The sequence below is a fragment of the Conger conger genome, chromosome 4 (genome assembly GCF_963514075.1).
Source record: "Conger conger chromosome 4, fConCon1.1, whole genome shotgun sequence".
In the NCBI taxonomy this organism is placed as follows: Eukaryota; Metazoa; Chordata; class Actinopteri; order Anguilliformes; family Congridae; genus Conger; species Conger conger.
In genome coordinates this window covers 63,357,483-63,370,949 of record NC_083763.1, presented here as the reverse complement: position 1 = coordinate 63,370,949, position 13,467 = coordinate 63,357,483, and the positions used below count along the sequence as shown (strand labels likewise).

The 13,467-nt window shown below is 45.3% G+C and overlaps 1 protein-coding gene across 5 annotated transcripts in view; it reads left to right on the top strand.

Annotated features, from left to right (window-relative positions):
• The window catches only part of sulf1 (sulfatase 1), a 100,118-nt gene that overhangs the window by 61,145 nt on the left and 25,506 nt on the right, over nucleotides 1-13,467 (top strand). For 4 of the 5 annotated variants that reach the window (XM_061239116.1, XM_061239115.1, XM_061239117.1 and 1 more), the window contains 2 exons: nucleotides 11,917-12,167; nucleotides 13,196-13,435. In XM_061239116.1, coding sequence (XP_061095100.1) covers nucleotides 11,917-12,167; nucleotides 13,196-13,435 — 491 coding nt within the window. Of the gene's footprint in view, nucleotides 1-11,165; nucleotides 11,214-11,916; nucleotides 12,168-13,195; nucleotides 13,436-13,467 lie in introns of those variants that run through there. The other variant, XM_061239119.1, reaches the window with a different exon arrangement.

The following is a 13,467-nucleotide window of genomic DNA, read 5'->3' as shown; positions in this document are numbered from 1 at the left end:
GGACAAACATGAGCTCCAGTCCTTGTGAAATTGCTCTTTAATCCCATCAGCTGAGACTAAGTTTATTCTTCCTGGGAATGTCTTTAGCAGGCTCTAGAGTATCACCACTGCTTAAATCATGGCTGAACACCTCAGCGGCAGTGATCCAGATCCTAGGTACTTTTGGGAACACTTGTAACTAAGCTCAAAATGATCCATTCCTGTTGTCTTATGTTCTCATGCTGCTTTCATTCGGAGTGTCCGGGGCCGTGAGGAGGCATGGTACATCTGTGTGCTCCTAGTTACTCCCAAAAACGTTTTTGTTTTTTTTGAGTGAGGGGAACATCTGTCATTGCAGAAAAAACTCAAGAGCTCTGAAATAGAAGTGCATCTGTGGCTCCTCCCACCGTGACACGCAGTGGTGGGTGGGGCTCAGAGCGGGGTGAGGCGGGGAGAGTTTGGCCGCTCTGAACTGAAAGGGGAGGCCACTCCTGGGCGGGGAGCGGGGAGGTCGCCTTGTTGTGGTTGCTGAATGGGGGTCAGAGGGCTGCCTACCGTCGTGCCGTGCCCCCCTCCCCTCCCTCCCTCATACCCAGCCCCCCCCCCCCTCGCCCACAGCCACACTGTCCCTGCCTTGTCAACTCTCTTGTGCAATAGTCCACCTCCCGCGGAGAAGCAATCTGTTTTAGATGTGAAAGAGAAAGGTCCGCCTGTATCACGTACAATTAAACTCCCGTCAGAATGCATCTGAGGCAGATTTGGTTAAACCTCTGAGCCACTGGGGGGCCAACGCTTTTATCCGCCGCCCTCCCCCCCCCCCCCCCGAATGATGGAGATAATGGAGGAGAGCCCAGGGAACAGGCACGCACACAGCTCTCCCGACAGCAACGCTCCCCGCTCCACCTCCAAGCACAGAAAAAAACACATTCAGCAGACAATGGTGTCGGGCTAGTGGGCTGCTGACCCTGTGCGGAGTTTATGCTTACTAGAGTTTATGCTCCTGTAGACGTCATCGCAGCTGTGCTGCGGTTTTTCACTTCAGTGGGAACTTTCACCGCAATGTCACTGAGTTTAAGACTTAAGGTACAAAATGGGCAGTGTGCATTCTTCCAGGGCAGGACTATGGTTTCATGGTTCCGTCGCTTGTCAGGGGGTGAATCTGAAGAACGAGTGCTAGCTAAATTCAACGAGGGGCCCTTTAAGCGTGTTTCTTCAATGGCTCCCGCAATAGATTTATGAATGGGTCACTTGTGAGCCATGAACTGCACTTTGCCGGGTGAAAACAACAATCAGTCTCCGCTCTGATGCCGTGCTGTCTTTCCCAGCTCATTGTGTTGTCCTAAATCCTGTGGAATTATCTTCTTATGCGATTTCAGCTGTTATTGCTACATCAGGTTAAATTAAGTCCTTGCGCTGTGATTTGTCTCACTCTATATGTGTGTGGAGATTGCCTTTGTCTTTGGGGCATGAGGAGTTCATCTATTATCCATGTTTGTGCTTGTGTTGGGAATGTGACCTGTTTATTGGGAGAGCTTTGGAAGTTGCGCACATTCTCCATATTAAAAGCTATATCTCATGAGTAGGTGTAACCTTTAAATGCAGTTAATTTGACGTTACGCAGACAATGAATTACTGTCGCCAGGAGAGATAATGTTAATTGAATTACAAATCACGCTATCCAGTGCCTTGGAAAGCCACACAGGTGCTGCCAGAGGCAGTGGGAATGCGAGCGTCTGCGAATACAAATTACAGGTTATGTTGTGATGCAGACCGCGACTGCGACGTGGAGCAGCAAATGCCAACCGGCAATGTGTTCTAGTGTTCTACGAGCGGTATCGTGTGTTAAACGTCTTAGTAATGGAAAAGCTTGTTTATGACAGGCAGGGTCACAAATGACTTTTCGTGTGAGCTCTGTCTGTCTACGGTTCACCAGGAATATGTCTGCACATGTTCCACATTCTGTAAGGGTATTGTTTCAAACCCTGCCAGAAATACCCTTCCAAACAGTTGGTGACGGAGCCATTAACTACTCGGCTTCACTCTGGAATTCTGTTCCAAAATTATTCGGGGACACACTGGGTTTTGTGATGCCGTTTGCTGGGGCCTTGTTGTTTCCCTGAAGCCATTTAACTGTGCCTATAAGCACAGTGTGGAGTTATCACAGTCGTGGTAATTGCGTTGGGAAAATGGCTGGAAGCCAGCGTTGTTGGAAAATAAATGCTGGAATGTTACCCTCGGATCATTTGATCTGTCTCTCTTTCCAACTGACTTTGTTTAAACTAATGTTAGACTGCAATGTCAGATTTTTCTCTCTTTTAGCAAAACTTAATTTAACTTTAATTTAAAATTGTTCCAACTAAATTTTCTTTCCCATTTGCATCCAAGGCACGTCCAGAGGGAGGGAATCGGGAGATCAGTGTCAGAATTTTAATAGCATAAATCATGACCCTGAGGATCCAGTGTGGGCACTGTTTTTACACGACTTATTTGGAATATGTTCAGAAACGGCATAGAAAGCAGGAATATTACATTTCATTTTCCGTACAGAACCCTAATTTGTTATGTCTGTGTAAAAATGGCTTTGTACTGGAAGTGTACAAGAAGGAAATAAAAAAAGCTTCAGACCCACTCCTGACAGTGCGGCCAGATGTTCCAGCACTGGCTGTGGTTTTGTTCTACAGTAAATCCAGCTGTTATTTACATTTCAGGTCAGGGCTCAATCCAGTTAGACCCTGTTCATTACTGCAGACCCAGAGCAGCTGCTTACAGTGTGGATGCCCAATTTCAACTGTTTACATAAGGCCTGGCAACTTCATCTTCATCAGCCTTCTGCACTGTGTGTTTGTCCCATCTTCCTGGAGGTTTTATGCGCTGGTACGTTGCAACACCTTCACGTATATTGATGTAGTCATAAAGTATCATCTGTCCAGAAACAGAGAAACCTAAGAACTAAAGTCAGCCACTCAGAATCTTTTGTTATTATGTGAATTACATTAAGTTATTACACTTCTTATTAAGATGAATGGAAATAATGAAAACATGCTGTTTGCCATTATTACATTGCCAACCTTGGAGCTGACACCCTATTAGACTTTAACATCGGGCTGGACCTATTGTCACGTCATTGTTGGGCTCTAAGTCAGTTAATACAGAACTAATTCAATGTAGCTCGACTGCGCATTACATTCAACTGTGTTTGCTTACAAATTGCTGTCATGTCAAAACGTGGGCCCCCTTTCAAGCAAATCCAGTGGGCAAGCAGTTATCCGAGAGCTGCGCATTAATCATTTCTGAATCTGTATGGGTCATTAAATCTTTAAACAGTTTCAGCAGACTCTTCTCGCCCGCCTGTGTCAATGAGTAACCCAGGTTCAAAGGAGGAGAGAGCTTTCCTATTCCTGCAGCAGCCTGTGGCCTACCTAAGCCTGGCAACACGTCTTTTCTCTGGGAGAAAGCTGATGTACATAAAATGGGATTTATGTCTTAAGAGTCGCCACTGTGCCACACTTCTCAGCTCGCTGCCTGAGGAGAATAAAGAGATTACTAAAGTGGCTTAAGTTCTGAGCGTTAACAGAAATTTGCTTGGCTCTGTGTTTTCTCCTCGTGCACGACCGGGTTGCTGGTTCCCTAGAAACAAGGGCAATTTATTTATTCTGAACAATTACCTCAGTGGAAACTCACTGAAGCCATTTGAATATTTCCTTCTTTCGGTGGCACTATAAGAGCATATCACTGGAAGTATTTTGCTTGTGGTCAGAGTGATCACACATGCATCCATGGGTTTGGGTTTGTGATGGTCATGCATTTGCATTTGTCCATGCCAGATGCTGTTGACAAATATGTAATGAGAATGATTAAACAAAAAACTTCAACTCAATGTCTTGCACAATGATTTATTGTCCCTTGGAAAATACAACAAAAAAAATCAGTCCTTAAATAGGGCACGTAAATGGCACATTGCATTAATTGCAGTAATAAGGAAACCATGGTTTGCGCTGGTATTAATTATTCATGCTTTTCTTTTCCATAGGCCTATAAATATTCCACTTTAAATATACCAGACTATTTATTATAAGTTATGAGGACCAAATGCCAAATATATGAAAAGGCACCCAGCTACTTCATTCTCAGCTTCTCCATACTGTCATATTTGTTTCTGCTTCGCTCGTTAACCACATTGTCTGCCAAAACCTCTCTGCCACCTCTCAGAAATCTTTCAAAACCCCTCATACAGGAAGACCCCCTAACTGGCCAGAATCACATGGGATGGTCACAAGCTCTGCTGAAGGCAACTGACCCTGCAAAAGAGGCAGGTAACCCGACAATTGATAGCTACAGTTGGGCCATATTTCAGCGTTGCCTGACATTGATTAGGATTAATTGGCCGAGAGAACAAAGCAGGCCTTCTGTTTTGGCGGCCATCATGATGCAGTGAAAACAGAGAGAACGTGTAAAGAAAGTCTGAGGACGACTGAATAGTAAAACCCTGTGTTATTAACAGCCCTGCAGGACACTTGCGGTTTGGGGATTATGAGAAGTGTCCCCTTCCCCCTTCTGTGAAGCTGAGGGAGAGGTGAGATTTATGAAGAGCCCCCCTCCCCTCCCCCGTCACTATCAGGCTGTGCGTCTGGCTGCAGGCGCTCCCTCCCGCTCAGCTCTGTTAAAAATAGACAGGCCCGGTCTGTTCCGCGTGCTACACAATGCCGCAGCTTCTTCTCTCTGTGCCATAAAACTTTGGCCGCTCACCACTATTAAATTCAAATCAAACTTCAAAAGGTAGCTACAGCGAGTCTCTCCAACGGTATAAATAACCCAGTTAAGAACCCAGGGAACTCATCCAGGGCTGTCCAGAGAGGGAAATGAATGTGTCATCTGCACAGCATATCAAAGCTTTTATTTCGGTGAAACTTCCAGCTCAGTTTAAACAACATATCTATTGGTCCGACTGCATGATCTGCTGTGGACACTTTCTGATGAACACTGGGTCTGCTGACCTGCTCAAACGGACTCCACCTGAGCCTTTCCTGTTTACAGCTGCTGCAGTGTGCCTGTCTTGAGAGAGGGTGTGAGTCTCTGTTTCCTACTCATCCTCCTCCTTCCCCACTACCTCGCTCAGCCTCTCCTCCTTCTCTCTCTGTCTTTCTGTCCCTCTCTCTCTCCCTCTCCCTCTCCCTGTCTCTCACTCTCTCTTCCCTCTCTCCTTCTGTCTTTCTGTCCCTCTGTTTCTCTCTTTCTCCCTGTCTCTCACTCTCTCCTCTCCCCTGTTTTTGTCCCTCTCTGTTTCTCTCTCCTTCTCCCTGTCTTTCACTCTCTCCTCTCTCCTCCTCTTGTCTTTGGCCCTCACCCTCTCAGTACTTTAGCTACTGTGCGACTCAGTGGGGAAACTTCAGCGGAGCACACAGGAGCGGAGGGTCTCTCTCCTCCACCACCTCCCCTCATATGTTTTAATCATTTCCCCGGCTTTCCCATCAGACCACCTGGTGGCACCCCCAATATAACTTTGAAGTCTTCCGAGCAGGATTAATTTAATGATATATTTTACATGCATTCATAATTAATGGACACGCTCTGGCAGTTTTGAGACTACAAAGGTGCCCCTTTCCATTCTCAGGGCCCGGGATTAATTCAATGGCGGTTCAGATTGTTTGTACAAAAGCCGTTGCCATTCTTCTTCTTAAATTTCCAAAATGAATGTATTAAAATAGTTTGTTGTAATTAAACACTCACCCCTTGTCATCACCCCCCCACCCCCCTACCACCCACAACCCCCCCCCCCCCCCCCAATCCTGTTAAATACTTCCAGCTTTGGAGGGAAATACAAATGAGCCTTTTCTTTAGCCATTCTTTACTTTTGAAATGTAATTATTGTGCTTTGCTAAAGCTTCCATCTGACTAGGTGTTCTGGCGCATAGAGGTTTTTTTTCCCTTAAAGGGGCAGGAAAACAGGAGGGAGCCATATGCGCATGTTGAGCGATGAGCCACTTTCTGGGGTGATAATATGAATACATTTAAAATATGAATACATTTATAACCTTGAGACTTGCTGTGCAATCAGGCTAATAGTTCTCTGATTTCCTGGAATTATAGTACAACAACCACGCTAAATAAATGATCAGTAATCAAACTCCTTTGGTAGACAATTTGGTACAATAACTAAACTGACGCAATATGATGTTGCAGACATTGATCCTGCTGTCTTCACATGATATGGTTGCCTGTTACACCGTGGAATAAAGAGGCCTTATATCCGGCCTTGATTTTAAGGGCACTTGAAGCTTTCCACGGATGTAAAAGCAGATGGGCTCTTGGAGGAGGTTCTGTTGTAGATTCCATGTCCCTCTGGAGCCAGACACATCAGAGGGGTGCAGAAACATTTTCATTAACATATTGTGGTTGTTGAATCTTGAACCCTGTCTTCACTTGAAATCTGACATTGGACTTACTATCACTTCCACCCAGGGCTGTCAAACTAAATTCCCAGGGGGCCACAGTGTCTGGTTCCTTTCAATCAGCTGGAAGCCCTTAAGGTATGTGGATTCTTTGGCCAATCAATGACTTAAATGGACCACTGGTGTAGAGAGCAGCCCTCCAGGACTGGAGTTTGACACCTGTGTTCTAACCAGACCTAACATTGGAAGCACTGAGCTTATTATGCTGGATACACGCATGCATAGAAAAAGTGCATTTTTAGGAATCACTTACTACATCTATGAACATTTCAACAGTACACAGACCACATTAGATGTTGAATATGATACGAACTATGGTTGGTTTCTGGCTAATATAATCTCTGATCTGTCTTGATTACTGAAAGGAGAAATTAGTGTTTTCCAGTGAAAAGATGCTTTTGGCTGCAGACCCAATTGGATTTATTTCCACAGTGATTAAGTTAAACAGCCTGGAGACGTGAGCTAAATGTTTTCCCCTCAGAACATAATCTCTGCCCTGCATCATGCAGAATGACAGGAAAACCACAGAAATATCAGAGATAAGGGGAGAACGTGGTTCATGGTCTCTATTTATTTAACATGGTCTGTAATATGGTCAGTGTATAGTGTGTGATATACATTCAGATTCATTCCGCCTGGGACTGCAGTAGAGTGCCATCTAATATGGCTCACGTTGCTGGATTTGCATTTAAAAACTGTTCTTTAGAAATGGGAGCTTGACGTTTGATTGGCTTCGCCTTCTCGCCGTTCTCTTTATGTGCGTGCGGACAGATGGGCGTGCGTGTGGGTGGGTGCGTATGTGCACATGCATATGTATGCGCGTATGTCTGAGTGTGTGTCTGTGTGTGAGCATACATGCCTGTCTATAAGAAGCTCATTTGGTCAGCACACATTTGGGAAGTGTCTGTGCTGTGACTGAATCACTCAGCATGGCAATAAAGTTGTGAGTAGGATGTGGGAGAGAGAGTGTGACTGATAGACCACTTCTTGAGCATGGCTCATTATAGGTTGTGGATCAGTCTCCTGGCATGCAGCTCAGACGTGGCCTCGAGCCACTGCAGTGCTCCGTACATTCGCTCTGTGGCTCAAAGCAGGCTGCTGAAACCGTTGAGAAGAGTCTGAATGCCATTGGTTCAGAATGCCCTCCGCCATCCCAGACTCATCTTTGCACAATGTTGTAGTCATTGATCGGAAAGACGGTGGGTAGAAGTGGCATGTCACACATTTTTATCTCCCAAGACCCTATTCACCTACGGTTCATTTCTGTCTGCCAGGCATGCAGTTTGTCTAGCTGTGCCATGTACTGTGATGCTGTTAGTGGTGGCATTGGTGACACTGCAGAAAGCTACACTGTAAGGTTTAAGACTCCATTCCTCTGATAGATAATGTGTTTTTTTGCACTGGGACTGGGGGAGAGAAAAAAAAGAGTATTCTCATGAAAGTAAATCTTAAGAACTCTTTGACTTGTTGTAAAGGTCCCTTGTCTTGAGGACCATTAATCTGAAAATTGCACTTTTTTTTCGGTGCACATTTTGGCCGCTGTGTAATTAACGACGGTCTTCATAATGGCCTTTTGTTTTACTCCTTTGAACCTCCAGGACCTTTCTTCTCATTCCGTTCTCAATGTCATTTCTCTCCTTCGTCCAGAGGACTATAATTAACACAGTGAAGGCTGCTTTATAAGGCCGTTTGCTCTAATCCTTCTATTACTTCGAGGATCAAAACGGTGTGGTCTGCTTTGAGGGTTTAATATATTTCTCCTCATATAGCTGACTATCTGGTTCAAGCTGTAAATGTTGTTACCTTTTTAATAATTCAGTTACTGGAATTGGTGCTTCGTTAGGAAATCAATGGTAGAATAAATATATTTTCCATTTCCAAGTTTCAGGTCATCATATCAACTAGTGTGGATTCAGAATCCTCCATTTTATAATTTTGATGCTTCATCTGCAATCCAACAAGAGATTGTCAATCAGGGATATCATTTTGGATAGAATTGTATTATGCAAAACTCTTCAAGAAATTCTGCCAATATTATAAATCTTTGTCATATGGTCAGGCACTGCACAATACTGTTAGGGCCAGAAACAGCAAGTGCCTGAAATTATAGCATTTTGTTGCCATGTTACATTAAATCCGAGTTTAGACTTAACAGTGGAAAATCTTTCAAATGCAATTTCCAAAGTACCAAAGCTGCTATTAACCTGTAGATAACTGATGTTTTCAGACTTCACACACATTTATTTTAATCCGCAAATTGGAGTACAGAAGAAATTTCTCGCCATCCATTGAATAAACATGGGTCCATGTTTTAAAGCAGCGATTAACAATAGTTGAGGATTAACAATATCGCTTAAGTTTTTCAGCGAAATGGCCATGAAAAGTGGGCACTGGATTCGAGCTACACCGTGCGGTTTGGGTTGGAGTGTCTCCGTTTGCCTTTCTCTTTGGGTCCGTACTTCAGGACACCATGGTCCGTAGAATTCCTGACTGTCATATTCATTACAGGCTTCGGAGTGCGTCTCTCGTAGCCCGAGGCATGCGCACGGTTCCAGCAGCTCTTTCAGCTCTGATTTTTGTGGAAATTTCCTTTTCCCCCCTCCCATTTGTTTATAGGAAAACAAAAGAGAGATTGTTGCCTTCCGTTGTGCACGCCGTGAGTTTGAGGAGTAGGAATCTGTTTCAGGTGTGAGTGCAGTCCTGGGTATTTGCTCGAGCCTCCCACGACAGAATATTGTCTGTTGTAGAAGGGGCGGTGCAGTCTCCTATGAAAACATAACATTCTTGTGTCAAGCAAGCGTCGCACTTAGCTTGTGTGAAAGCATTGTTCAACTTGTTTCCTATTGCTTATGGAAACCACAGTACGCAAGGGCAACTGGTCTTGAAAGGCATTGTCTGAGCTTGGAATGTTTTTGTCACAGACTACAGGCTGACCGTTAGAGGTCTCGTACAGTACAGTGTATGGCCATGGCAATCATCACTTTGCATTCCTTTCTTTGAAATGTGTTTTTTATGGTGGATTGAAACAAAATTTAATAAAATATCAAAAATAAAGGACAGATGTTATTTTGTGGTTAATTGTACAGTGAAACTTTGAATGGACTAAATGGGGGGCGTGATGTATTGTCTTCAAAACTGACACGTCTGCATAGCTTTTTGTTTAAGTTGAGCCAAAGGTCACTATTCAGTTGTTTTGTATTAGAGCCTTGTTTCCTCCATTTCATTCATGCACAGACCACTTCAGAGACTGGAGCTTTTCTCTGCAGACTGACATTATTAGGACTATATGACTTCTCAGGGGACGGGGTAAAATATAACAGAAAGCGGACAGATCAGACAATAATGCATTGTATTCCCATCGTAATTCTGACTTTATAAATTCACATCGTTCAAGCTTTGCCAAGATTGAATAAAGCTCTCAAAGCTGAACATGCTAGCTGGAGGCTAACTCCAGACAACCCATGTTTTTGTGGCTTGGTCCTTTACCCTGTGACGTGAGGTTTTTGTACTGGATGTAGCGGCGTGGAGGGAATGCGTGTTCTTTAAGAGGAGCTGGCGGGCGCAGGGGGTGGGGAGGTGGGGAGGCGGGGGGCTGCGGGTCTGGCTTGTGGGTAGGGGTTTGTTCAAACAGCGCCAGTGTTTGTACTGTGCTGTCGGGATGACTGCACCGGCTGGCCCGGCCCCGCCTGTCCGAAGCATTACCCGTCCAAAAAAGCACTCCCACCTCCATCCGTGAAACCCGTTATCATCAGCACCATGTCAGTGGAAAGCCTCATTTTGCATGTGCCTTCCACGGCTGTGAAAGAATAACGTTAGGAAAGTTGCACTTGTGTATTTCAGACATTTTGCTAAATGCAAAGCGCTTAGTGTATTTGTGGCCAGAGAAGGTTGTTGGTCAATTGGTCTTGATCGAATCAGGTAATCCCAGCCGTGATACAGAACCCAGACCCACTCCTCAGAGCCAGATTTTGGGCTAAATTCTGTTCTGAGAGTTGACTTTTCCAGCCTTCCGGTTCCCACCATCAGGGTAAATTTTAAGCCTTCATTAAGCTTTTCACTGCAGCAGGTCTGTGCACTTGGGTTTTTGGAGGGGTGAGCACACTCTGGGAGAGCACAATGGGAGGTCAAGTCATTGCACGGGGGGTTGGGTGGGGAGTGCTGCAGGGTTCGATGGGCTCTCTGTTTGAATGGAGCTCATTAAGTCTACAAAATGAGTATTCCCATGTAATGCCTCCGCGAACACCTCACGGAGTGGGATTGCTGAGAACGGCAGTTCTCGTAAGGTCATTCATGCACATGTTTGTTTAAATGACGGAAAGGAGAATCCAGGTATTTTACCCCAGGCAGGAAGCTGGATTCACCCTGGTGGCGGGGGTAGATGCAAGACTGAATCTGTGATTGGCGAGTGCAGCAGGGGGTTAATGCACCGGAACACCCCCCTTCTCTCAACAACCCTGGTGGCTCCTTACACCATGCAGGGGTTATGAGCTTGGGGGCCTTTGATTGACATGCGGGCGCAAGTTGCGATTGGCCCAGAGCAGAGCCTGGGAGGGAGGGGGTTGGCGGGGAGGGGGGCGGGAGGCGGGGGCTTGAATTATCTCCGCTCCTCATAGATGGAGTTGAAGGGAATGTGCGGAGAACTGCCAGACTGGGGCGTGATCTGACAGGAAGTGAGTGTGCTGTATTCAGATCTGCCTGACATTCAGAGTGTCTGAGTCTGCCTGCTCACTCAGACAGATGGAGAAGGGCTCTGGATTAAGCATGATACTGACAGATCGCTTTCAGGTGAGGTCTTACAGCAGTTAGGTTTATTTAATTTTCTTCGATCAGTATTAGTAGATGTAATAATTGTGAAGAAGTAAGAACATGTGTTTATGGCTGTTTACATTTCAGTTACAGTACGTTTTGTAATTTTATTTTGTAAAAGTATTTAGGTTTGTGTAGATACTGTTTTGTAGATCACAGATATTAGACAACCATGAAGGTTCATTCAAGAGAGAAAGGGTTAAATGGTTTGTTTGCATAGGTTTGGTCTTTTGGTTACTCTGAAGGTTGCTATATTTAGGGCTGACATTCAGTTGTATTTAGGGCTGCTTTATACAACAGATGTAGATGATGTCAAGGGTGAGTATGTGGTGAACAGGAACCTGTCGTTTATTTCGGTACACGCACAAAGCAAACCCACAGACCTGCTCCATTATGGTCTCTTCTGTCTTCAGACAGTTTCCACTACATAACTTTGACAGGAGCTTTGGATTCTGTTGTCTGTCTTTCAAACTCTCGCGTGCGCTCTTTCTTTCCCTGTCCCTCCTCAAACACAGACACGAACAATCAGACTCTTTCTCCTAAATGCGCAGAGTCTCACTTACACACACTCCCTCTTTCATTCACACTCTCTCACATGTATCTCATTCGTGCATACACAGTCTCCCTCACTCATACAGTGAGAAGCCTGACCTTTTGTCTTTATTTTCCCGCGTTCCCTCAGGCTTGCGAGTGAAAGCTCCGGTTCTGCACGTGATCTCCTGGGTGTCGCCCCACCCTTCGTCTCAGCCGTGATGAAACCGGTCCCCCTGGCCTGGTGTGTGCTGGCCCTGGTGCTGGTCCTGGTGGATCTGCCGGGCTGCGCGGCCTTCACCACCAGGGGCCAGAGCCTGCGGGGCCGGGTCCAGAGGGACAGGAGGAACATTCGACCCAACATCATCCTCATTATGACGGACGACCAGGACGTTGAGCTGGGTGAGGGAGCATACGTCTAAAGAGCCGACATTAATATTGCTGTAAATCCGCATCATACTGCACACAGAGTAGCTCTGAAGGAGTTATATTTACATATAATTTAATGGAATAGTTTTGCATTATTAAGTTAATGAATCAATTAAAAGCCATTTTCTATGTTTCGTTGGTTTTAATTAGATGATTTCCCTACCTTTTTTTCAAAATTTGCTAGGTTCTCATCACTAGACAGTTTGTTATTGCCTAACATAACTGTTTCCAGTTCAATGCTTGCTAGATATGTTAATGTCTTCAAACGGGAAACTGCATCTCTCAGATATCAGGCATGCTCAGAGCCACAGCCACAGCCACAGTGTTTTTCAGTGCGGTATCTGACATGTGGATGTCACAGCCGGACGCATCACAATTGGCAGTAGCTGCCTATCAAAACTATGTGTGGTTAATAATACACCCAAGAAATCCTAGTGTCAAAGACCCGGCCTTACAGGTTTATACTTTTTTCTTTCTTTATAGTATGTTTTAAGGTTGAAAGGCCACAGTCACAGGAGGAGGGTCCAAATTGGATTAATTAGTGTGATAAAGGCCCAGCTGAAAGAATTTGAATAGCTCTGTGTGGTCCCACCCAGCTAGAAACATACCTAGTGAATTGTTTGTAGCGATCCTTAAAGTGCCATCGGCTATTGAGGAAACAAGGTGCCGTCCTCGTCTAATGGTGAGGTTTCATCCATTTTCAATGCCTTGTGGGGAGTGGGGGGCAGTTAGCATTCACAGATAAATTTGGCTAAGCATGGAGCTCTCTTTTATCTTGCTGTAAATTACAGCTTTCCGGCAAAATCTCCAGATTTACTCAAACAGCAAACCTATGCAACCCATAATCAGGGCAAACGGAATCTGTCTGGGGTTTCCATTTCTTCAAAGCTTGTAAACATATACCCTAGGATTAAAAACGCGACGTGCTGCTGTACTCCGAAAACAAGAGCTGCGGCACGCAGCGGCGGGGATTTCTCACCGCCTTGCATCTCTTCCCACAGGCTCCTTGCAGGTGATGAACAAAACCCGTAAAATAATGGAGGACGGGGGAACGTCTTTCACAAACGCCTTCGTGACCACGCCGATGTGCTGCCCGTCACGCTCCTCCATGCTGACGGGGAAGTACGTTCATAACCACAACACATACACCAACAACGAGAACTGCTCGTCCCTCTCCTGGCAGGCCCAGCACGAGCCCCGCTCCTTTGCGGTCTACCTCAACAACACAGGCTACAGGACCGGTAAGCAGCCGTTCAGCCTTCCTTTTACTGTT